Source organism: Piliocolobus tephrosceles, chromosome 6 (assembly GCF_002776525.5).
Source record: "Piliocolobus tephrosceles isolate RC106 chromosome 6, ASM277652v3, whole genome shotgun sequence".
Lineage (NCBI taxonomy): Eukaryota > Metazoa > Chordata > Mammalia > Primates > Cercopithecidae > Piliocolobus > Piliocolobus tephrosceles.
In genome coordinates, this window is record NC_045439.1 from 125,892,159 (window position 1) to 125,918,699 (window position 26,541).

General features: G+C 41.2%; 1 protein-coding gene across 1 annotated transcript; it reads right to left on the reverse strand.

Moving 5' to 3' along the window:
• Positions 1 to 911: 911 nt before the first annotated feature.
• Positions 912 to 14,998, reverse strand: PARP2 (poly(ADP-ribose) polymerase 2). Its single transcript, XM_023186661.1, has 16 exons — positions 14,862 to 14,998; positions 13,447 to 13,602; positions 13,070 to 13,140; positions 11,672 to 11,722; positions 7,815 to 7,911; positions 7,315 to 7,390; positions 6,125 to 6,227; positions 4,553 to 4,715; positions 3,854 to 3,992; positions 3,004 to 3,067; positions 2,788 to 2,922; positions 2,383 to 2,510; positions 2,128 to 2,227; positions 1,668 to 1,766; positions 1,297 to 1,421; positions 912 to 1,179 (listed from the first exon to the last, which is right to left on the reverse strand). Exons 1-16 carry the CDS (start codon positions 14,905 to 14,907, stop codon positions 1,020 to 1,022), a joined length of 1,713 nt encoding a protein of 570 aa, XP_023042429.1. The 5' UTR covers positions 14,908 to 14,998; the 3' UTR covers positions 912 to 1,019.
• Between the last annotated feature and the right edge of the window lie 11,543 nt (positions 14,999 to 26,541).

The window sequence follows — 26,541 nt, forward strand, 5'->3', positions numbered from 1 at the left end:
TCCTGCCGCAGTCTCCCGAGTATCGCACCACTGTGCTCCAGCCTGGGCAACAAGAGTGATGAAGAATGTTGTAGAATGTTCTTCAATTTGGTTTTAGTCTGTTTTCACACTGCTATAAGGAACTGCCCGAGATTGGGTAATTTATAAAGGAAAGAGGTTTGACTCACAATTCACGATGGCTGAGGAGGCCTCAGGAAACTTACAGTTACAGAGGAAGGTGAAGGGGAAGCCCTTCTTCACAGGGTGGCAGGAAGGAGAAGTGCCGAGCGAAGCAGGAAGAGCCCCTTTTAAAACCATCAGATCTTGTGAGAACTATCACAAGAATAGCATGGGGGAAACCGCCCCCATGATTCAGTTACCTCCACCTGGTCTCTCCCTTGAAATGTGGGGATTCTGGGGATTACAATTCAAGATGAGATTTGGGTGGGGACACAAAGCCTAACCATATCAGGATCTGATCTGGACTTTAGTTCTTCTTAGATGGGGCAGGGTATGTAAAAACTCATTCTACTTTTTTCCTTTCCTCCTCAAGATGTATTCAGGCTTAGTGACAGTCCTCCAAGGGCTTCCCAAATTTTTGGACATGTGATGAGTGGGAGACTGGGCTGCAGTGGATAAATTGGAAAAAGGCAGGGGAATACATATGGATGGGAAAGAAAAAAACAGCTTAGCCTTTGTTGCCTCTACCCTTCCTGCGATAACACTCACCAAATTCCAGTTTGCAGAAGAACTGAATTAAACAGGTAAAAGCATTAGCGCCCCCATTAGTGTCCCTTGATGCACAGATGCCATTAAGAAAAGGATACTGAATAACCCTCAGAGCAATGAGTACTTTCTGTCCTGAAAATGGAGATCTACTAATGTCAGAAGAAATATGTTCTTGGAGAAATAAAGCCCGAAGAAGCCGGTGGTAGACTTGTACAGCTTTTATTTACATAAAATATCTCAAAATTCACAAGTATAACACTGCTTATTTTCTTGCTTAAAGATCAGATCTCTGGTTTATTTAATATCAACATTCACCAGAGCTGCAGGAAATTAAACTGAACCTTTAAAAGGTACCGCATACGGACCTGGTTGGGGTTATAGACAATATATTCATTGTAGTTGAGGGTATAACCATCTGGATTCAGAATTCCTGTGTCACTTGCTGGTCCTAATGGCACTGTACTCCCATTCCTGCCAAATGGAAAAAAAGTGTGTCAACATCAGTCTCTGGTTCAGAAGCTGGAATAGAGAACATAGTCTTATCCAGCCAAAAGGAGTCTTCTAGCCCTCCTGGTTCTGAGTACTTACAGGGTGACAAAGTGGGCAGAACTGGGAGCCATCTTGCCCAGCCCCTTGGTGCTGTGTTTACCTTGAAGCAATCCTTCGGCCTTAGGATTGGCCTCTAGTAGTTCATTACACTGACCTAGAGCTACCTGCAAAGCAAAAAACCTTTGAATGCCCATATCCTACTAAGAATTAGATGGCTCCAAAGCCAAACAGAAAATCCCATCAGTGCTTTTTTTCCCTACTCCAGCAGAGGAATCCAATGTACTAGAAATTGTACTTGGTCCTCTCTCAAGTTATCCCAGGTAAACCTCTTGGTTCTGGGGTCAAACTTTTCTCATTGGAAAAAAACTGGAATTAATAAACTAGAGATCACAGACATACTCCTGCCTCACCTCTGATAAAAGCAGCAGTCCTGTATTCTTTAGGTGAGAGGCAAAGCAGTAATTGGCACTCTTGGAAGACATGTCAGCAAAGTAGATTCCTTTCCCAAACTGAAATATATAAATGAATACCAAGGTCAGCTTCTAACCCACTGTGTTAGAGAGAAGGTGCATACCACTGACCCTGTTTTTCCATTCCCTTAAACACAATATAGACCCTTCTCCATTTCCCCTCACAATTCTGTTCTAGAGAGGGTAGAAGCACCTGTGAATTTCTGCCTTCTGAGGGAAAGGCAAGGTATCTTTAGGAATTTAAAGAAAGAGGGACACAGTAAGAGACGACAAGGTTATCAGTGAGCTGGCTTAACTCTTGGGGAGGCGAACCACCTAATCCTAATCTAGGAAAAAAAGCACTGGGAACATTACTGTATCCTTTTCCTCTGTGCTCCTCCCAGAATTCAGTTTCACTCACCATGTAACCTGTGATGGGAGCTTCAGGTGGGGCAATTCGAAGCCCATGGCTCAAGATTCCCACCCAGTTACTCAGCCTGGAACCATGCCATAGAAGCATCCTAAGGAAAAGCCAGTATTATTATACTCTGTTGTTCTGCACAGATAGGTCATAAGCATAAAAAAGCTGACACCTTCCTCTGACTCCCTCTTATAAGTTCTACAGCTGCACTTTTGGGCAAGGAGTGTCTTTCCAAACCCAAAGCTAGACTCAGACCTGTTATGAAGGTCCTCTCTGAAGGCTTCTTTCTCACCCTCCTTCTCTACTTCAAACAAATCCAGCAAGGTCATGGTATAGTCGCTGTGTGTGGGAGCATGGGTAGATTGTAGGTACTGGGAAATCACCTGTGAAAAATAAGACAAAAAGGCCGATGTGGACTCTACGAGAGACTGAGCTGAACTGAAGAATATGGGGATTCTGATATAACTTGGCAGACCTTTCTGCTCCCAAACAGTCTTACAAGGCAGCTAGGAAAAGCCTGGCCTTCCCAAATCCCTAGTACATAAAAAGTCTGCCCTAATTGACAATTTGCTCTTGACCACAAGTAGTTAGAGATCAGTGGGATGGGGGAGGTGGTCTTAAGGGTGCAAGAGTATGAAAATAAATGATCATTTTTCTTACTTTGAACTCGTAACTTTCATGGTCAAGAGGGCGCAAGGCACAATGTAGGTTTCTATAGTGTTGGTTCAATGGGTGTTCTGGGCTTTGTAGCTCTGTTTTCACCAGCTTAATAGCAATTTCAATGTCTCCCAAAGCCTGAGAAGATGAGATATAGAATAAATGTGGGAGGAAACTGGTATAAGGGATATAATAGTTCTCAATTCATACATATCTCACCTCTAGTAATTGTATTTTTTCTGACAGTTCCTTCTGTGTCCGGATTAGTGGAGGAGTACAGAGTCTAAGAACAGAGATATAACCCATAATAAGCTTTCTGACATGTGGCTAAAAGGCACTTGACTGAAAATAGAAAATGACAGACAGATCCTTTAGAAAACAGGTATGAGAAACAGGTTTTCCATTTGAGAGAGAAAGAGATCTGTAAAGAGATCTTAACTTCCAAATATATAAAATAATATTAAATATATACTCGGTATAAGATGAACTACGTGGATTTTGACTTTAGAGTTAGAATTCTTTTTTATCAAATCATTTTAAAATTATATCAATATCAACAAGGAACAGTTTGGATATAGTTCTATATCAGTAGACCTGTTGACCACTCAGGGTTATTTCTAGGTCACAGGGCTCTATAAAGCAATAAAAGAAATAGAAATAGGATGAAAACCAGAAAACAGAATCAACAAATGTAAAATGTTATTTTGTCTATCTAATATCACTTGAGTTCACAGAAATGGTGTTTGTGTGGTTTTAGTCACCTCAAATAGGAAAAGGGGGTGATGTGCCTGAAGGTGTTTTACTTGGTGGTTGGATAGCTAGACCCATTCTCTCTTGGGTTGGTAACTTCCACTTTGTCAGAGAATATGGCTGTGGTCAAGCCAGGAGATTGCATCCCCTATTTGTAAGCTGATTAAATAGGCTACCTATGTATCATTTTGTTTCTGTATGTATTCAAGATGATCATTTTCTTAGGAATAAAAGATTCAGAAGATTATAGCTGCTGCTGATAGATACAGGGGATATGTATAGGTAGACGAACAAAGTGAAGTAACAGCACAGGCCTTACCCAAAGTCATGTGGAATCCTGGTGTAGAATTCATTGCATGCTTCCATGAGAACTCGTCCATGCTGGCCAGCCCGAATACAATCCTCAATCTTCTTAAGAGACTGGTAACCTGCCTTGATTTGTGCCACTGTCAGCTTCCCTGCAGGCCCAGCCAGAGATCAGACTCCAAACGAGGATCCCAGCTAGTGAACTGTACTTACGTCCTTGCCTAAAAAAGACTTTCACCTTTCAACTTTTTTTTTTTTCTTTTTTTGGGATGGGGCCTCACTCCTGTTGCCCAGGCTGAGTGCTGTGACATGAACACAGCTTAATGCAGCTCAACTTCCCGGGCTCGGGTGATCCTCCCACCTCAGCTTCCCAAGTAGCTGGATCACAGGCACACACCACCATGCCTGGCTAATTTTTCTATTTTTAGTAGAGATGGGGTCTCGCCATGTTGCCCAGGCTGGTTTCAAACTCCTGGGCTCAAGCAATTCACCTGCCTTGGCCTCCCTATAAGTGTTGGGATTATAGGCGTGACCCACCACACCCAGCCTCAACTTTCAAAATAGTTCCTCCTCCCTCCATACAACCTGTCACCCCAAATCCCATTTTCTTCATTCAGTACTATCAGCAAGCTTTAAATCATAATAATAAAATATCCATTAAAGAAACTAGGAATTATGAAGAGAGAATGCAGAAGAAAATGTGAAGTCCTACCAAGTGGGGCTTTCTTGGTATTATACTTCATTTCCATCATCATTTCTTCCATGGCCTGAACATTACAGATTAACTTTATTAACTCCTGTACCCGAAGATCTAGCTGTGACTCTGGCTTCAAGGCAGATTTAAGAGATTCCTCTTTCTTTGTTTCCTCTTCATCCTATAGCAAAAAACAAACAAACAAAAGAAAATCTAAGAAATCATCTCTAGATTCCTTATAACACTCAATATTATACAATGTAAATGCTTTGTGAAGTTTTTATTGCATTATCTAGGGAATAATGACAAGCAAGGAAAAAAAGGCTATACAGGTTCAGTACAGAAGCAATTTCTTTTTTCAAATATTTTTGATCCTCAGTTCATTGAATCCATGGATATAGAGGGTTAACCATACTAGTTCTGCCTCCCACATTTTACAACTCAGAATAAGTCTAGGAAAAAAAGGCTTTCCTCATTATGTCAGTGTATAAAGATAGCTATTATGGCTCAGATCTTCCCATCTTAAAAAAGACTAAAACTTCTCTATTTTTTTGGATATGTGACTGTTTCAGGACACTTTCAGCATCCTGGTATACCTCAGTTTATCTAAATTAATTTTTTTATGGTGGTATATATCCAGAAGTGAAGAGAAATTTAAATGTAATTGTTTAAATCAGTTTGATTTTTTATTACTCCTCTCTTGGTCCATAACAATAAACTTCTGGAAAAAGGGCCTAAGATTTTATAAGAACCTTAGTAGGCCCGGCGTGGTGGCTTACGCCTGTAATCCCAGCACTTTGGGAAGCTGAGGCGGGTGGATCACCCAAGGTCACGAGTTCAAGACCAGACTGGCCAACATGGTGAAACCCCGTCTCTACTAAAAGTACAAAAAACATTAGCCAGGCATGGTGGCAGGCACCTGTAATCCCAGCTACTTGAGAGGCAGAGGCAGGAGAATCACTTGAACCCGGGAGCTGGAGGTTGCAGTGTGCCGAGACTGAGCCTGGGCAACAAGAATGAAACTCCATCTCAAAAAAAAAAGAACCTTAGTAAATAACAGCCGAGAGCAGAAAGGCACATTCTATCCTCATTCTTACTGTCCCTTCGGGATTACAAAGATCAGTGAGAACACCCCTGAGGTGAGAAGTAGAAAGGACTCAAGATATCCTGGCCTGTCCCAGTCTAGGAATGATCTAAGCTATTCTGCTGTATCCTGAGTAAGAAGAAACAGGAGTAGGTGTGGTGCCTCATGTCTGTAATCTCAGGACTTCGGGAGGCCAAGACAGGAGGACTGCTTGAGCATAGGAATTTGAGACCAGCCTAGGCAACATAGTGAAACCTTATCTTTACAAAAAAAAAAAAAAAAAAATCAGCTAGGCAGAGTGGCACGTGCCTGTAGTCCCTGATACTGAGAAGGCTGAGGTAGGAGGATCACTTGAGCCTAGGGATCCTGAGGCTGCAGTGAGCCATGATTGTGCCACTGCACTCCAGCCTGGGCAACAGAGCACAATTTTGCCTCTAAAAAATAAAATAAAATAAAATAAAAAAAAAAGAAGATGGGTTTCCTCTGAAAAGTATAGTGAGAGTTACCTGAGTATTGGTGGCATAGTCCATCTGTAGCATATCATATTTTCCAGGCACCTTCTCAAACTTTTCTCGATCTTCCCAATTGTTTTTCGTTTTGTCAAGGAATCTGTAGAGTCCAAGGTGTAAGAAAACCTTACAAATAAAGGTCTACTATGAAGAAGGACTTACAACTGTTTCCTTAGAAAATCTCCAAAGAATTTATTTTCCACCACTGAGCTCCTTTGCACGTCAACTTTCCATAAATCAAAATTAGTCTAATTCTAAATGAGGACACTAAATGGATAAAAAAGCTCTGGAGACAAATGGAATTTAAAAAATGGGGAAAAACAATGCTTGTCCTTCCCAAACACCACAAAAGCCATTGAGATTTTAAACAAAAGATATCCATGTAATCCCTTGCCCTGAAAGAAACATGTTCCTAAATTCTCCAGAAAGTTCTTCATCTATATCAGAGTTAAAGTTTTAAAAACTCTAACTGAATTCACTTTGTTGCCCAGGCTGGTCTCAAACTCCTAGCTTTAAGCAATGCTCCTGCCTCAGCCTCCCAAAGTGCTGGGATTTTAGGCATGAGCCACCGTGCTCGGCCCCTAGCTGAATATTCTCTACCCCATGATAGTCTCCACTTATCCCAAATTTCCCAAATTTGTCAGCCATGTGTTAAATATATTATTCTGTTTTTAGTGACTTTCAAGGTTCTCTTTTGATTTAATCACTAAGGATGCAGTTTGGTGTTTCAACCACAGAATGTCAGGGTGAAAAGACATTAACATTTAGGCCAAATCACACCTATAAAATGAAAAGTTTTTCATAAGCCACACACTTATAAAATTCTTAGAGAAGGCAGGGCACGGTGGCTCACGCCTTTATTCCCAGTACTTTGGGAGGCTAAGGCAGATGGATCACCTGAGGTCAGGGGTTCGAGACCAGCCTTGCCTACATTGCAAAACCCCATCTCTATTAAAAATACAAAAATTAGCTGGGTGTGGTGGTGGGCACCTGTAATCCCAGCTACTCAGGAGGCTGAGGCAGGGGAATTGCTTAAACCCAGGAGGCGGAGGTTGCAGTGAGCTGAAGTCGTGCCATTGCACTCCAGCCTGGGCCAACAAGAGCGAAACAATGTCCAAATCAAAATTCTTAGAGTAGATACATCTAAGAAGAGGGTATTTTTTTTGTAGTCACTTTTTAGCACTCACTTCTTCTCAAAGATTTCCTTGGCCTTGTTGAGATTGCCTGAACAAGCCACCAGGCTGTGCTGTCCCATTTTCCCAACTGCAAAGTAAATGCCACACGTAAGATAGTTTCCTAATAGTAACAGGCCAGCTCTCCAAGGTCTCTCTGTTTAACATCTGACAAACAGGCAGGAAAGGGAGAAGGGAAAGGTGAAAGGATTTAGGGAACTAATCATGTTGATACAAGTTACCTGCTAACGGCGATAGTCTATGAGCACTACTAGCAGTTCAACTATAGAAGAGTTTTCAGCCTCAATGGGCTGCTCTTAGTTTTTCCAGTGGGAACTCTAAGGAGGATGCCTGCCATTCCCCAATTTCAAGATGCTCAACTTGATTCCTAAGCCTCTCCCAGACTTCAGAGCCTCTACTGACCCAATTTATACCCAGAGAATCCTTTGGCCACCCACTAAGCTACTTCTGACTTTCTGAATGCCAACTCATAAAATCTCAATAAAAATCATTACCTCGGCCCCATCTCATCCAAACACTGAAGTTCCTCTGGGCATCATCTTCTAATAGCTGAATCAGATAGTACTTGTTGTTGTTGAATTGGAGATTGGTCTATGTTGAGTGAAAACAAAAACAAAAAGCAGAGAGTTTTGCAAATGGAAAGCACATAAACCAATGACTCATCCCTCATCACAGGTGCCAGTTGATTAAAGATATAAAGAAGAAATAGGGCTTATACATTAAACTTTGGATTCTTAGGAATTAAAATGGGAGCCTAGAAGCTTCCTAAACCCTCTGTCTAACCTCAAATATCCTACATTGAATGGCTCCTCCTGTTTTTTCCTGCCTCAGCTCCCTATTTAGATGTTTTCTAAGCTATCTGTGTTTTCCAGCTCCCAATCCACTCCCAATAATTATTTCCCAAATGAAAACAATTTTGATGCTCCAAAGGTCTAAAACTGTTATGCTCAACTGTTAAATGACTTACTCCTTGACAGTTCTACTCACAACTTTTGTTTGTCAGTTGCAGAAATTTGACAATGAGCTGAGAGCAGTGCAATACTGGGAGGGGACAAGGGATGTGCAAAACCACTGCCTCATCTGTCCCATACCTAACCTGACCTGACTTGGAGATACTGAGAGAGAATATGGCCAGTATCTAAAGAGAGGTATCTGTAAGTAAATCACTCAGAGTGAAGAGAGAGAGAAGTCCATGATAAGGCACAGCAGCTGGTGTTATATGGCTGAGTGCTGGATATGGAGGCATTCTTCTTTGTTAAGCATGCTGCCTCTTCCTACTTCTATCTCCTGCTTGCTCACATTCTAAAGCCACTGTATGACCTTAGCCCACTGGTGAAAAAAAAACAAAGGTCAAGGTGTTAGAACAAAAAGGAGCCTAAGATAACTTTTTTTTTTTTTTTTTTTGGAGACGGAGTCTTGCTCTATCACCCAGGCTGGAATGCAGTGGTGCAATCTCCACTCACTGCTACCTCCGTGTCCCAGGTTCAAGCAATTTCTTGTGCCTCAGTCTCCCTAGTAGCTGGGATTACAGGCGCATGCCACCGCGCCAGACTAATTTTGTATTTTTAGAGACAGCGTTTCAACATGTTGGCTAGGCTGGTCTTGAACTCCTGACTCAAGTGATCTGCCTCGGCCTCCCAAAGTGCTGGGATTATAGGCATGAGCCACCACGCCTGGCTTGATATTTTCTTTTCCTTTAAAAAATGTATATGGTTTTTGTTTTTGTTTTTTTGAGACAGGGTTTCCCTCTGTCACCCAGGCTGAAGTGCAATGGCTCAATCACAGCTCACTGCAGCATCAACCTCCCAGGCTCAAGCAATCCTCCCACCTCAGCCTCCAGAGTAGCTGGCCCATGCCCAGGTGTTTTTGTATTTTTTTGTAGAGACAAGATTTCACCATGCTGCCCAGGCTGATCTTGAACTCCTGACCTGAAGTGATTCTCCAGCCTTGGCCTCCGAAAGTGCTACGATGATAGGCATGAGCTACCACACCTGGCCACCTTAAGGTATTTTCCTTTTTTGAGACAGAGTTTTGCTCTTGTTGCCCAGGCTGGAGTGCAATGGTGCGATCTTGGCTCACTGCAACCTCTGCCTCCCAAGTTCAAGCGATTCTTGTGCCTCGGGCTCCCAAGTAGCTGGGATTACAGGCATGTGCCACCATGCCTAATTCTGTATTTTTAGTAGAAATGGGATTTCTCCATGTTGGTCAGGCTGGTCTCGAACTCCCGACGTCAGGTGATCCGCCCACCTCAGCCTCCCAAAGTATTGGAATTACAGGCGTGAGCCACTGTGCCCAGCCAACCTTAAGGTATTTTCTATCTGCTTGTGGTATTTTAAGTAGAAGAAATAGTAACAAAGAAATACTAATTAGTTGTTAAAATTACGTATGTTGGATCAATAAATTCAAACATGAAGTCATATCCAGGAAATATATTAATGAGGCAAATGTATTATCTACTCAAAACCACAAAGATAAACAAGAGAAAAAGTTTGATTAAAAAGAAAGCTGGGCTTGGGGGCAGATGCATGTAGTCCCAGCTACTTGGGAGGCTGAGGTTGGAGGATCACACGAGGCCACAAGTTCAAGGCCAGGCCAGCCTGAGCACCATGGCAAGACACTGTCTTTTAAAAAAAAAAAAAATTTTTTTAAATGAAAATTAATAAATTTAACTATAGAAAAAATTTAAAGCTTCGATATGGGCAAAAAGTGTACTATAAAGAAAACCAAAAGGTAAATGACAAATCTGGAAAACATATAAGCGATTTATGTTACAGACAAAAGGCTATTCTCCATATTATATAAAGTTCCTTGAAACCAGTAAGAGAAGGACCAACACCTTTTTAGAAAATGTGTAAAACAGCTTGTCCCAGTGGCTCATCCTTGTAATTCCAGTGCCTCATGAGGACAAGGCAGGAGGACCATTTGAGGCTAAGAATTCAAGACCACCTATTCAACATAGTGAGATTCTCATCACCGTAAAAAATTTAAAAATTAGTCAGGCTTTGTGGCATGTGCCTGAAGTCCTAGCTACTCAGGAAGCTTAGGTGGGAAGATTGCTGGAGCCCAGAAGTTCAAGGTAGGAGTGGGCTTTGACTGCACCAACTGCACTCCAGCCTGGGTGACAGAACAAGATCCTGTCTTTAAAAAAAAAAAAAGTGCAAAAGGATATGAACAGAGAGTTAACAGTTATAAAAGTTTTTTATAAGCTATACACTTATAAAATTCTTAGAGAAGGCAGGGCACGGTGGCTCACGCCTGTAATTCCAGCACTTTGGGAGGCCAAAGCAGGTGGATCACCTGAGGTCAGGGGTTCGAGACCAGTCTGGCCAACATGGTGAAACCCCATCTCTATTAAAAATGCAAAAATTAGCTGGGCATGGTGATGGGCACCTGTAATCCCAGCTACTTGGGAGGCTGAGGCAGGAGAATCACTTAAACCTAGGAGACGGAGATTGCAGTGAGCTGAGATTGCACCACTGCACTCCAGCCTGGGCGACAGAGCAAGACTCTGTCTCAAAAAATATATATATATATAAATATACATATATTATATATAAATATATGTGTAAAATATATATATTATATATTACATATATAAAATATATATTATACAAATTATATATATGATATAGACATATTCATGTCACATGATATATGATATACAATATATATTTATATCACATATGATATATATGTATATAGGATACACAATATATTCATATCATATACGATATATATCATGTACCTATAGCATATATAATACATATCACATGATATATATCTACATCACATATATGATATATATTCATATCATATGTGATATTTATAAATATATGATATATTTATATATGTGTGTATATGATATATATGTATATATTATATATTTATATATTATATATACATATATATTTATATGTGTATATAAAGGACTTTAGGCAAGGCATGCTGGTTCACACCTGTAATCCCAGCACTTTGGGAGGCTGACGCGGCTAGATCACTTGAGGTCACGAGTTCAAGACCAGCCTGGTCAACATGGCAAAACTTTGTCTCCATAAAATACAAAATATTAGCTGGGTGTGGTGGTGCATGCCTGTAACCTCAGCTACTCAGGAGCCTGAGGCAGGAGAATTGCTTGAACCCAGAAGGCAGAGGTTACAGTAAGCCGAGATTGTGCCACTGTACTCCAGCCTGGGAGATGAAATGAGACTCCATCTCAAAAAGAAAAGACAAAATTAAAAAAAAAAAAAAAAAAAAAAGAACTTTAAAGATCTGAGCACTGGGATTCTATCATCAATAATTATCAAGAAGACGGTCTCATAAATATAATGGTTCCACCTCTTCTACCTCTTACCTGATTTAGCATGACATCATAGACATCACTTCCTTCACAATACACATGAGCCTAGAAAGAGAGAGAGAGAAAAAAATCAACATTAGTATAGGTTCAGCCCTGAGATCCTAAATGAGGCTCTAAATTTTCTTATGGCTCAAGTTGTCATTCTACAGCAACATCAACATTCATCTTCCAGCAAAGAATTGCAAACCTATGTTCTACCAGTAACCTGGGTGTAACCTTACTATAAATGAAAACATGCTTCCTTTTTTTAACAATACAAAAGATTCTAACTGAGTTAGACTGGGCATGGTGGCTCACGCCTGCAATCCTAGCATTTTGGGAGGCTGAGGTGGGCAGATCACTTGAGGTCAGGAGTTCGAGATGAGCTTGGCCAACACGGTCAAGCCCCATCTCAACTAAAAACATAAAAATTAGCCCAGGCTGGGCGTGGTGGTGGGTACCTGTAATCACAGCTACTTGGGAGGCTGAGGCAAGAGAATTACTTGAACCCAGGAAGTGGAGGTTGCAGTGAGCTGAGACCACACTACTGTACTCCAGCCTGGGTGACCGAGTGAGACTCCATCTCAAAAAAAAAAAAAAAAAAAGATTCTGAGTTAAAGAAAACTTACTCCAGAGGTAGCCTTTTTTCCCCATTCATCAGTCAACTCATACTGTTCCAGGGTACAGTTTCTCCTTAGAACAAGAAAACACTTTTCCTTTAACAATGATACCATTTTCTGGTTTAAAGAGAGAATGAGGTGTAGAAAGCTGATGGCAATCACAGAAGGTACGCATGTCATATATTTTGTATATTTGTCTGCTTCCAAATCTCACACTGAATTATAATCCTCAGTACTGGAGGTGGGGCCTGGTGGGAAGTGATTGAATCATGAATGGTTTAGCACCACTCTCTTGCTGCTGTCCTCTTGATAGTGAATTCACACAACATTTGGTAGTTTAAAAGCATGTGACACCTCCCCCACTCTCTCTCTCTCTCTCTGTGACACCTCCTCCAATCTCTCTCTCTCCTGCCCTTGCTTTTGCCATGTGAAGTGCCTATTCCTGCTTCACCTTCTGTCATGAGTAAAAGCTTCCTAAGGCCTCTTGAGGAGCAGATACTGCTATGCTTCCTGTACAGCCTCCAGGCACCTCTTTTCTTATAAAGTACCTAGTCTCAGGTATTTCTTTAGAGCAATGCAAGAATGGTCTAACACACCATGTTAAAAAACGCCCTGATTATTAACCCCAAGCCTTACCACTCCTATCTCTTGCCATTAGAGAAAACTAATCACTCATCATATTTTGGAGAGGATTCCTAAAATGAATACGAACAGCATTCCAGACAGGAGTCCTTATAACAAAGGATGCTCTCTGAGACATCCATGGACTAAAGATCGGTCCAGAGTGTCTTACCTTCCCCACCTTGGCTGTACATTCTGGGTCCACAGGAACTTTGCCCTTTAACAGCAAGGCCTTCACAGATTCTGAGGAAAGACAGATAGGTACTACTTTATGGGAATCAAAAACCGCTGTTGTGGTTAAACAGAAACTTGTCAGAATTAACATTGTCCTCCCAACCAATCCTGGTCTTTCCTTAGGCCTCAATCCATCTCAAATACATGAAAATGAAGATTCAAGGCAGTAGATTAGTGCTGTGGTATGCCCAAAGGATAGAGAAATTAATTCTATCCTGAAAGAAGGCAGAAATAAGAGTTGAAGTAACAAGATATCATCCCCAGATCCACTCCTACCAGAGACCCTCTTGCTGGCCCATGACCTCCCCGGCATACCATCTTGCTTGTCTTCTGTCCTGTCCTCATTAGTGTTTCCTCCAGTCACAGGCATCTTTTTCGACCCCTGTCTCTGGCATCTGCGAGTTTTCTTGGCAGGGGAAGAGTCGTCTGGAGCCGTGTTGCCATTATTAACTCTTTTGCTTTCATTTAATGCTACAAAATTTGGAAATGAGCAAAGAATGAGTACACCTGAAAATGTGTAGATTTTAAGGATTGAAAAAAATCTTTTAAAGAAATGGTTTAAGATCATTCTTTCTCTTTTCTTTCTTTTTTTCCAAGGTGGAGTCTCACTCTGTCGCCTAGGCTGGAGTACAGTGGTACGATTTCGGCTCACTGCCACCTTTGCCTCCTGGGTTCAAGTGATTCTCATGCCTCAGCCTTCCAAGTAGTTTGGATTACAGGCGTTCGCTGCCATGCCTGGCTAATTTTTGTATTTTTAGTAGAGACAGGGTTTCACCATGTTGGGCAGGCTGGTCTTGAACTCATGACCTCAAGTGATCTGCCCTCCTCCGCCTCCCAAAGTGGGGCATTACAGGCCTGAGCCACCGCACCCCGCCGGTTTAAGATAATTTTCTAAGTTTACAAGGAGGCAATAAAAACTGTCACCACACTACTCTTGTGTAACAGTCTGTGTAATTCTTCCTAAATTGCTATTCTAGCTAAATGAAATAAAACAAAATAAAAGCGAGCCCAGGAGTCTTGTAAGCTCATAGACTGAGGCCTGCTTATCCGTTTTGTTTACTTGTGTCCCAGTGTCCCCCAAATACCCAACTCATACATGAGGCGGTATGGCATAAAGGTTAGTAAAGTGCTCAAGGGTCTGTGCCTAATTTAGATCCTAGCTCTGCTGCTTTTATCTGTGGAAACTTGGAGAAGTGTTTGATCTCTTCCTACTTCACTTGCTCCAATATTAGAATATTGTACAATACTGTACTTCTAGAGAAGTACAATAAGTACCTAATTTATAGGGTGGACCTATGCACTTAAGAACATTATACACATAATACCGTATCTTAATAGGTCTAGACTCGCATTTTACTCTCTGGAACTGGGATCCATCTTAGAATGGATGGCATAAGCAGTGAATCATAGTTCACCATTTTCAGTGCTTATCCTTTCTTGTGTATAAAATAATGGTGTGCCTCACACTTACTTTTTGTAAATTGTATGACATTAGGTATTAACAACAGTACTGGCACATTAGTTGTTACAGCTCTGCAAGGCTTTATGCACAATTATGTCATCCCCAAAGCTCTGAAAACCGAAATTTACAAAATTTAGCACCCAAACTGGTTTGGTAGCCAAGTGCAGGTTATGCGGAGGTGGAAGGGGAAGGGGGTCACAGTAGGTGGCATCGTTCCTTTTCTGACTCCTAGCTCTCGCATTCCCTCCCGCGATATTGAGCTCCGAACCTCTCGCCCTGCCGCCGCTGGTGCTCTGTCGTCGCCGCGCCGCCATGGAATTCGAACGCTGACGTCATCAACCCGCTCCAAGGAATCGCGGGCTCAGTGTCACTACGCGGGAACACCCAGCGCGCGTGCGCCCTGGCAGGAAGATGACTGTTAAGAGACAGGGGTGTGACGCCCTGCAATATTTGCATGTCGCTATGTCTTCTGGGAAGTCACCATAAACGTGAAATGTCTTTGAGTATGGGAGCCTTATAAGTTCTGAGTAGCCTCACCCTTCCCCATAGGGCGGAGGGAAGCTCATCAGTGGGGCCACGAGCTGAGTGCGTCCTGTCACTCCATTCCCATGTCCCTTGGGAAGGTCTGAGACTAGGGCCAGTAAGCGGCCCTAACAGGGCTCTCCCTGATCTTCGGGGAGGTGAGTTCCCAGAGAATGGGGCTCCGCGCGAGGTCAGACTGGGCAGGAGATGCCGTGGACCCCGCCCTTCCGGGAGGGGCCCGGCGGATGCCTCCTTTGCCGGAGCTTGGAACAGACTCACGGCCAGCGAAGTGAGTTCAATGGCTGAGGTGAGGTACCCCGGAGGGGGGACCTCATAACCCAATTCAGACTACTCTCCCCCGCCCATTTTTGAAAAAAAAAAACAACCGGGCCGGGCGCGGTGGCTCACGCCTCTTTGGGAGGCCGAGCACGCCTGTAATCTTTGGGAGGCCGAGGCAGGCAGATCACAAGGTCAGGAGATGGAGACCATCCTGGCTAACGCGGTGAAACCCCCGTCTCTACTAAGAAATACAAAAAACTAGCCGGGCGAGGTGGCGGGCGCCTGTAGTCCCAGCTACTCGGGAGGCTGAGGCAGGAGAATGGCGTGAACCCGGGAGGCGGAGCTTGCAGTGAGCCGAGATCGCACCACTGCACTCAAGCCTGGGTGACAGTGCGAGACTGTCTTAAAACAACAACAACAAAAACTGAGTGGAATGTGAAAAAGTTCCGTGAAACTACAAAAACCCTTTGGGAACAGAGGGAACCATGGGGCAGGAAGCCACGAAAATGCTAATTGGTCTTCTGGTTCTTGGTGAGATTGGGTGAGGGGCGCCCAAATGTTTGGCTGCATGAGAATCACCAAGTATGGGGACTGCATACTTAAGCAAATTCCCCACCCTAGACCTGATTCAATAAGCATGTATTAACAAAATCACTGGGTAATCCTGCTTTTGGCATCAATATCATTTAGAAACATATTGTTAGGATAAAAGTGTACCTGTTATAGACCACCCTGAGCAAAATAGCGAAACCTCGTCTCTATTGAAAAAAAAAAGAGTAAAAAATTAGCCAGGCGTGGTCGCAGGCGCCTGTAGTCCCAGCTACTTGGGAGGCTGAGGCACAAGAGTCGCTTGAACCCGGGAGGCGGAGGTTGCAGTGAGCCGAGATCGCGCCACTGAACTCCAGCCTGGGTGACAGTGAGACTCCGTCTGGGAAAAAAAAAAAAAAAAAGAGAGAGAAAAAAAATTGATACATTTTATTTATTTCATCAAAAGATGTAAAGTTTAGAAAGAAAAAACCCCAGATCTCATTATTTGCGTGTAATTTGATTATGAATATTTTACAAGTTAGAAGAAACTACAGGATAAAAATTTTACCTTAATACAAAGCCTAGCAAGACTGATAGAAAATAGCATATGAAAAGCTTCAAACAACTATAAATACAATTTTTGGATAAGGTAGCATTTATAATAACACCAAAGCATATCAAGTAGTTGGAAATAAATCTAACAAAATGTAGGTGCTCGGTAAATGTTTGTTGGATAGGATTGCTTAAACTGTTTCAGTGGTACAAAGCCTGTTACATCTGACTTAGTTATGGCGCAAATAAATTAGACTAGGTCTTAAAGGAAATACTTTGAAGATAGGAAAAATATAATGTAAGCCTTTATGAAATGAAAATGTATTTAAAAAACTAATACTTAGTAGAACTTTCTTATGTACTAGAGGCTGAGCTAAATGCTTTACATGCATAACTTCATTTAATCTTCCTAAGAATAATAGCTGTAATTTATTTAGCTCTTACTATGCTATGAGCTTTACATACATTATTTAATTCTCACAACAACCTTATGAGGCATATGTTATTTATCTCCATTTTATAGTTGAGGAAACTGAGCTTTAGAAAAATTTAATTTATTCAAGATCACACAATGTATTGCTAGGGCTACTATAATTACATACTACAGATAGGATAGCTGTCTGTAAACAATAAATTTATTTTGTCATAATTCTGGCGGCCAGAGGCCCAAGATAAAGGTCTTGACACGGTTGATTTCTTCTAAGGCCTGCCTCCCTCTCTCCTTGGCTTGCAGATGGATGCTGTCTTTCCTCTGTGTGCGTCAATGTCCTAATCTCCTTTATTTTTAATTTTTAAAATTAAAAATTAAATTTTTTTTTTAGGCGCTCCCCATAACGCGCCACTGCACTCCAGCCTGGGTGACAAGAGTGAGACTCCGTCTCAAAAACAAAAACAAAAAAACCTGGAAGAAATCAACAAATTTATTTTCATAATTAAAACCAAAACCTCTATAGATAAGTGGATGAAAGATATTAACAAACAGTTTGCATTTGATAAATAAATACATGGAAAAGATATTCAGGCTCACATAGTATGAAAAATGCAAATTAATTTTCGACAGGACAATTGGCCTACTCTCTTCATATTATAATAAGAAAAAAATTGTTAGGACTATTCTAGAGTAAAGGAGACATTTGAAGCATAACAATCAAATGCAATATTTGGCTGTTGGTTTGAACAAACCAGCAATAAATGGAGATATGTGGATATGGACTGAAAATTGGGTTATTTTAGGGAATTATTTATTAGATATTATAACGGTATTCTAGTTATGTTTAAAATAATTACTAGAATAATGATATTTTAGTTATGTTTAAAATAATGATATTCTATTTATGATTTTAAAATGTCCTTTAGGGCAGGTGTGGTGGCTCATGCCTGTAATCTCAGCACTCAGATCCTCAGGCAGGAGGATTGCTTGAGCCCAGGAGTTCAAGACCAGCCTGGGCAACATGGCGAAACCTGACTCTACAAGTGCAAAAATTAGCTGGATAATTTATCACTTGAGCCTGAGAGGTCAAGGCTGCCGTGAACTGTGATCATGCCACTGTATTCCAGCCTGGGTGATAGAGTAAGACACTTTCTCAGAAAGAAAAAAAAAGTTCTTTTAAAAAAGCATGCTACAGTATTTTCTGATAAGACATCAGGTTATCTAGAATTACTTTATTTTTACAGATGGAGTCTCACTCTTTTGCCCAGGCTGGAGTGCAGTGATGTGATCTCAGCTCACCGCAACCTCTGCCTCCAGGTTTCAAGCAATTCCCCGCTTCAGCCTCCTGAGGCGCTGGGCCTACAGGCACCCGCCACCATGCCTAGCTAATTTTTGTATTTTTAACAGAGACAGAGTTTTGCCATGTTGGCCAGCCTGGTCTCGAACTCCTGGCCTCAAGCGATTCACCCGCCTCAGCCTCCCAAAATGCTGGGATTACAGGCGTGAGCCACGTTGCTCAGTCTAGAATTACTTTAAAATACTTCAACTAAATAAATCAAATGAAGTAAATAGGGCAAAATGAAGACAATTGTTAATTTCTAGCTAATGTGCATATAGATGTCCATTATATTCCTCTCTTTGCTTTTCTATATGGTTAAAATTGCTATAGTAGAAAGAAAAATATTAAGAAAAAAATGACAAATTAGTCTGTTGTTCTAAAGAGAAAAGCCAACTGTGCAAATCAATTCCTAAGACTTTTGTAAAAATTTAAATATCTGTAGTTTAGATTGACATATCATAATGACAGGAAAATGGATTTATCCCATCCTGGCTAACACGGTGAAACCCCGTCTCTACTAAAAAAAATACAAAAAACTAGCCAGCCGAGGTGGCGGGCGCCTGTAGTCCCAGCTACTCGGGAGGCTGAGGCAGGAGAATGGCGTAAACCCGGGAGGCGGAGCTTGCAGTGAGCTGAGATCCGGCCACTGCACTCCAGCCTGGGCGACAGAGCAAGACTCCACCTCAAAAAAAAAAACAAAAAAAAAAAAACAAAAAAGGAAAATGGATTTATCAAGCTAAACATAAAAGCTGTATAACTTTTGGGAAAGTCTCCTTTCTTTTCAAAAAATAAAATCTATCTGAAAAGCAGAAATTTATGATAACCAAATTTAAAAAAATAGGCCACCCCTTTTTTTTCTTAAGCTCCCATGATTCGAAAACAAATAGGCCTCTTAAATAGAAAAGAACTCTTCCCAATGACTAGTTATTTGGTTTTGCATCACATTGGACTAAGCAATTAGCATCTATATCTGAATAAATAATAATTTAATTTGTACCTAAGATTATGGCCTGAAGCAATATACAGATATGTAGGATTTATTTTCTTTATTTGGGTGCCAATAAGGTGTAGAAATAGGATCCAGTAACATTTCTGAAACCCTAGGAAAAATAGTCTGAGAATATATAAAATGTAATAAGGAGACATAGCAGATCATGCAACTAGAAAGTATGCTGGAGTCAATCACAGTTTACATGAGACGTGTCCCAGAATGCTTTTGCACGGCATTTTGAGGCAGATATTTTCATCACCACTCAGGTGAATAACTGCTGACAAGAGGGTGTTTATTTGCTGAGGAGGTCACCCTGCAGGAACCCAGCATTTGTTAGCACTCATTCTACCTGGAGTCCATTTGATTCCTATGTACCAACAAATATGACCATGACATGGACTTTAGATCTCTCCTTAGGATGACTTCTCAATATCAGGGTTGAGAACTGTACCAAGGATTTTAAAAAATGTGATTGAATATGTAGAATATTATGTCTCTTATTATTGATAACAAAAGGAGTCCTTTTAATTAGGGATCAGCACTTTGACTAGCATAAGAAATTGTAGCAAATTGACCAGGCGTGGTGGCTCACGCCTGTAATCCCAGCACTTTGGGAGGCTGAGGTGGGCAGATCATGAGGTCAGGAGTTCCAGACCAACCTGGCCAACATAGTGAAACCCTATCTCTACTAAAAATACAAAAATTGACAGGGCATGGGGCGGGCGCCTGTAGTTCCAGCTACTCAGGAAGCTGAGGCAGGAGAATTGCTTGAACCTGGGAGGTGGATGTTTCAGTGAGCTGAGATTACACCACCAAACACCCCCCAAGGCGGGCGAGAGAGGCACACTCCATCTAAAAAAAAAAAAAAAAAAAAATTGTAGTAAATTAAATATACTATAAACTTTATTATCTTTATTGTCCTCTCAAATGAAATTAGCTCAGAAAAAGGGTATATACATACACATACATATATACACACACGTAGGCATATATACATATACACACACACACACACACAGGTTTTCTTTTATTTATTTATTTATTTATTTATTTTATTATTATACTTTAAGTTCTAGGGTACATGTGCATAACGTGCAGGTTTGTTACATATGTATACATGTGCCATGTTGGTGTGCTGCACCCATCAACTCGTCAGCACCCATCAATTCATCATTTATATCAGGTATAACTCCCCAATGCAATCCCTCCCCCCTCCCCCCTCCCCATGATAGGCCCCAGTGTGTGATGTTCCCCTTCCCGAGTCCAAGTGAGCTCATTGTTCAGTTCCCACCTATGAGTGAGAACATGCGGTGTTTGGTTTTCTCTTCTTGTGATAGTTTGCTAAGAATGATGGTTTCCAGCTGCATCCATGTCCCTACGAAGGACGCAAACTCATCCTTTTTTATGGCTGCATAGTATTCCATGGTGTATATGTGCCACACTTTCTTAATCCAGTCTGTCACTGATGGACATTTGGGTTGAGTCCAAGTCTTTGCTATTGTGAATAGTGCCGCAATAAACATACGTGTGCATGTGTCTTTGTAGTAGCATAATTTATAATCCTTTGGGTACATACCCAGTAGTGGGATGGCTGGGTCATATGGTACATCTAGTTCTAGATCCTTGAGGAATCGCCACACTGTTTTCCACAATGGTTGAACTAGTTTACAATCCCACCAACAGTGTAAAAGTGTTCCTATTTCTCCACATCCTCTCCAACACCTGTTGTTTCCTGATTTTTTAATGATTGCCATTCTAACTGGTGTGAGATGGTATCTCATTGACACACAGGTTTTCATCCACAGTTCCTGGCTCATACCTTCCATAGATCTTGTTATAATATTGGGGTGCATTAGGCCTTAGAAGCAGGCCTCAGGAAGCAGATTGTTTCTCTCTGAGCTTCTTTGGCCCTCCTTTCACCTGCTCAAGGCAGGACTTTAATCTTCCCCTGCATTTCTGATTGTGGGTCATAAGACCCATTTCAGAAGGGGTTCTGTCCCACACCCTGGAGGAAGGAATGCTGCACAGAGAGGCCAAGAAGAATCCAAACAGATAGGCCTTGCTGGGTTTCCCCATTTGGTGAATTAGCGTTAAACCATACTCTTTTTGTCCAATCACATTTCTACATGATGGTCAGTCATGCCTATCCAATGTAATCTTCATAAAAGGCCCAAGAGGATAGGATTCAGAGAGCTTGGGCATAGCTGAATGCTTGGAAGCTTACAGGAAGGTGAAGAAGAGTTCATCCATGTGCCGGGAGGGTGGCACTCCTCAACTCCAGGGGACCAGAAGTGCCTGTGCTTGGTATATTTCTAGACCTCACCCTATGTTATCTCTCCATCTGGCTATTTATTTGTATCCTTTAAAGTATCCTTTATAATAAACAGGGAAATCTAAGTGCTGCCTTGAGTTCTGTGAGCTCCTCTAGCAAATTAATCAAACCCAAAGAGGGGCTGTGGAAACCCCACCTTGAAGCCAGTGGGTCAGAAGTTCTAGAAGCCTGGAATTGTGACTGTTAGGAAGGAGAGGCAGTCTTAAGCGACTGAGCTCTCAACCTGTGGTTTCTGAGACAGTCTCTAGGTAGACAAAGGTTTCAGAATGGAATTGAATTGGAGGACACCCAGCTGGTGTCTGTTGCAGAACTGATTGCTTGCATACATTTGGTTGCAGAAGTCTTCTGTGTTGATTGTTGTTGTGGTATGAGAACAGAGGAAGAACAGTTTGTTTTCCCAGTATCACACAAAGAAATAAAGAGATATGTCTATTTTTATGGATGGTCATGCAAAAGTATGATTGGAACACAAAAGATATGATCTAATGGTAATAAACTGGAGAGTGTGAACTTAGCAAGGCCTGTTTGTTTAGTTTCTTCTTGGCATTCCTGTGTGACATTTCTTCCCTCCAGGTATAGGGCCAGACACCTGCCATATGAGAATCTTCAGGGAAGAAGGAAAGGAGAAGGTCAGAGAGTGACCTTCCTAAGTTTTATAGCCTGCTTCAAGGAAGAAAGGGTGAGGGAAATTGTAGTTTCTATGGCCTGCTTTAGTGGAGAAAGCAGAAAGAAGGTCAGAGTGACTTTCCTGCTTCTGCTGTTTTCTCATTTTCCAAGGTGCCATATTTTGGGGGTAGCATTTACTATGCCCCATCATTGACTAGGGTGACTTTAGAAATTGGATTTTTTTCCAGAGCGACAAAAACAAATTTTGGTTCTATTGTCTTCCTAAGTATACACAAAGTTATAAGACTTTGTGTCTTGTTTTTCTTCTTCTTTTCTTCTCTCTCTCTCTCTCTTTTTTTTTTTTTTTTTTTTAGGGAAATGCTCTCTTGCCTAATCTCTCCATTTCTCCATTTGCCCCTGCCAGAGTAATCAACAGATTCTTGCTCAGATTGGAGGGTGTCCTAGGATGTGGAACTTTCAGTGCTAACACTGAAAAAATCTCCAGGCAAAGAATGAGTTGATCACCCTACTGTAGCAGCCAGACTGATCCTTTAAAATGGAAGTTAGGGCTAAGCATGGTGGTTCAGGCCTGTAATCCCAGCACTTTGAGAGGTCAAGGTGGGAGGTCACTTGGGTCCAGAAGTTCAAGAACAGCCTGGGCAACATTGGAGACCTCATCTCTACAAATAATAAAAAAATTAGCCAGGCATGGTGGTGCACCACTGTGGTCTCAGATACTCAGGGGGCTGAGGTGAGAGGATTGCTTGAACCCAGGGGGTCAAGGCTGCAGCAAGTCTTGATTGCACCATTGCACTCCAGTCTGGGCAACAGGGTAAGACCCTATCTGAAAAATAAGATAAATTTAAAAATAAATAAATAAAATGAAAGTTAGATCATGTTAGATTTTTGTTCCAATGGCTCCCCATCTCAAATGCTGTGGCTTGACCAGGTTCTATATGATCTGCCTCTTACCCCAGTGCTTTGATTTCATCTACTACTATTTTTCCCTTTGCTCAGTCCTGTTAGGCACTCTGGCCTCTTTCTGCTTTGTCTCAAACATACCAGTCACCCTTCTCCCTACAGGCTTCTGTTCTCTCTACCTGGTCTACTCTTCTTCCAGCTAACATGATTGATCCCTGACTTCCTTCAGGTCTTTGTTCAAATGTCATCTTCTTAGTAGCAGTGGTGCCTTCCTTGATATAAATAACATCACTCCCACCATCACTTGTAACCTCTTACTCTGCTTTATTTTTTTCCAGAGTACTAATTACAACCTAACATATATTTGTTTAATTTTTAGGAGATCTGACTCTCTCCACTAGACTGTAAGCTCCAAGTGAGCCAGGGCTTTGTGTATTTTGTTTACGGCTCTATAACCAATGCCTAGAACAGTACCTAGCTTTCAATGATATTTGTTGAATGAGATACTAAATAAGGCAGTGTGTCAAGGAGCAAGGGATGTGACTAAAAAAGAATGTGGGTTCTGAAGGAAAGGTGAGACTTTATTGACCTTTACTCTCTTGAGGATTTTTTTTTCTACCTTATTCAAAGAGGTGGATCTTGAGAGTTGTTTAAAAAAGAAATTCAGAATCAAAAAGATCAGTAATGAAGGAACCTAATAAAATTTTAAAAGCTTTGAAATTCCACAAGTATGGTTTATTATATTGCCTGATGTTATAAATAAATTTCCAAACTTATTTATGTTTATTTATATATTATATTGCCTGATGTTATAAATAAATTTCCAAATTTATTTATATTTATTTGGAATATTATTTGGAATATTATTTATATATAAAATATAAATAATAAATTATTTATTTGCCAATTTCCCAAAAGTGATCAGCAAAGCTGTGGAGTAGGAACACCATTTCAAGGAATTTGCATACATGTCTTCAGGAATAGCTAGGAAAGGGGATGTTGATGAGAGCCTTCTACTTTACTACAACTTTGGGAGGAAAGGATACTCAAGAGATTTTAATTTAAAATGGAGAGAGTTCTAAGACCTATTAAAAGGGGGAAAGTAGTAGCTCAGAGTTGGAGTAGGAGGTGTTGAACATGTAGAAGGCCCAGTCTCTGGAGTCCTAAGTTCAACTTGGGGGTTGGCATTCAATGTAGTATCCATTTAGCCTTTGAAGCCTGTACTTTGCTGCCTTAGGGGGCTAGGGTCTCCTACTTTTCTCTTCTCCCCTCTAAATTGAAACCTACTCTTGGATCTTTATCATTGTTTTGTGGAGAGGTACTGTTTTATTTTTTAAACATGAACACATTCTTCTTGTAAAACATTGCAGATATTCAAAACCAAAAAAACTCCTTCCTTAATTCCCTCAACCCTGCTCCTAGGAGTAACCTGTTAGCAGTTTGGTGTGTCTCTTTCCAGACTATTTTCTTTTCATTCACTTGCAAAGATGTGCACATACAGAATTATTCCATTTTGCCTTTTTTGTGGGGAGGAGGGAAATGTTACATAAATGTGAGCATATTACATGGTGTTATTCTTGGCTATTTTCACTTCATATGCATTGGAGATGTTTTCATGTCAGTATATGCAGATTTACTTCATTCTGTTTAACTACTGGGTAGTATCACATAGAATGGTTGTATCATTTAAAAAATTTTGTGGGTACATAATAGGTATATATATTTATGGGGTACATGAGATATTTATTTATTTTTTTATTTGAGACTGAGTCTCGCTCTGTCACCCAGGCTGGAGTGCAATGGCGCGATCTCAGCTCACTGTAACCTCTGCCTCCCAGGTTCAAGCCGTTCTCCTGCCTCAGCCTCCTGAGTCGCTGGGATTACAGGTGTGCGCCACCACGCCCTGCTAATTTTTGTATATTTTAGTAGAGACAGGGTTTCACCATGTTGGTCATGCTGGTCTTGAACTCCTGACCTTGTGATCCACCTGCTTCGGCCTCCCAAAGCGCTGAGATGACAGGCGTGAGCCACCACGCCCAGCACATGAGATGTTTTAATATAGATGTGCAATGTGAAAGAAACACACCCTGGAGAATGGGGTACCATCCCCTGAAACCTTTAACCATGGACACTCTTTCAGTTATTTTAAAATGTACAATTAAGTCATTATTGACTATAGTCACCCTATTGTGCTATCAAATAGTAGGTTTTATTCATTTTTTTAAAAAGATTTTTTGGTACCCATTAACCACCCCACCCCCAAGGAATAGTTGTATCATGATTTAATGATCTTCTTTGAATAGACATGGGTGTTTCTAACTGTTTTGCTGTCATAACCAGTGCTACAAGGAACATCCTTCCTTGAACATGCCCCTTTGAGCACAATATTTCTCCAGGGTGGATAACCAAATGTGGACTTGCAAAGGAGATGCTTAATTTTTAAGTACAGACAAATGGCTGTTCTCAGTTCTTCATTTTGACTAAATTATAAATGAAATTTTTAAAGAGTGCTACCTTTCAGCAAAAGAAACTACCGTCAGAGTGAATAGGCAACCTACAGAATGGGAGAAAATGTTTGCAATTTACTCATCTGACAAAGAACTAATATCCAGAACCTACAAAGAACTCAAACAAATTTACAAGAAAAAAACAGACAACCTCATTAAAAAGTGGGCAAAGGATATGAACAGACATTTCTCAAAAGAAGACATTCATACAGCAAACAGACACATGAAAAAATGCTCATCATCACTGGCCATCAGAGAAATGCAAATCAAAACCACAATGAGATACCATCTCACACCAGTTAGAATGGCAATCATTCAAAAGTCAAGAAACAACAGGTGCTGGAGAGGATGTGGAGAAATAGGAACACTTTAACACTGTTGGTGGGATTGTAAACTAGTTCAACCATTGTGGAAAACAGTGTGGCGATTCCTCAAGGATCTAGAACTAGAAATACCATATGACCCAGCCATCCCACTACTGGGTATGTACCCAAAGGATTATAAATCATGCTGCCATAAAGACACATGCACACGTATGTTCATTGCGGCACTATTCACAATAGCAAAGACTTGGAATCAACCCAAATGTCCATCAGTGACAGACTGGATTAAGAAAATGTGGCACATATACACCATGGAATACTATGCAGCCATAAAAAAGGATGAGTTTGTGTCCTTTGTAGGGACATGGATGCAGCTGGAAACCATCATTCTCAGCAAACTATCTCAAGAACAGAAAACCAAACACTGCATGTTCTCGCTCATAGGTGGGAATTGAACAATGAGAACACTTGGACACAGGAAGGGGAACATCACACACCGGGGCCTATTGTGGGGAGGGGGAAGAGGGGAGGGATGGCACTGGGAGTTATACCTGATGTAAATGATGAGTTGATGGGTGCTGATGAGTTGATGGGTGCAACACACCAACACGGCACATG

Excerpts from the sequence above, each read along its gene's own strand:
- PARP2 (XM_023186661.1), bottom strand. The coding sequence starts at position 14,907 with ATGGCGGCGCGGCGACGACAGAGCACCAGCGGCGGCAGGGCGAGAG. Across the intron at positions 2,923-3,003 it reads AAAAAATACAATTACTAGAG|GCTTTGGGAGACATTGAAAT; the intron begins GTGAGATATGTA and ends TCATCTTCTCAG. Across the intron at positions 1,767-2,127 it reads CTCCCATCACAGGTTACATG|TTTGGGAAAGGAATCTACTT; the intron begins GTGAGTGAAACT and ends TATATATTTCAG.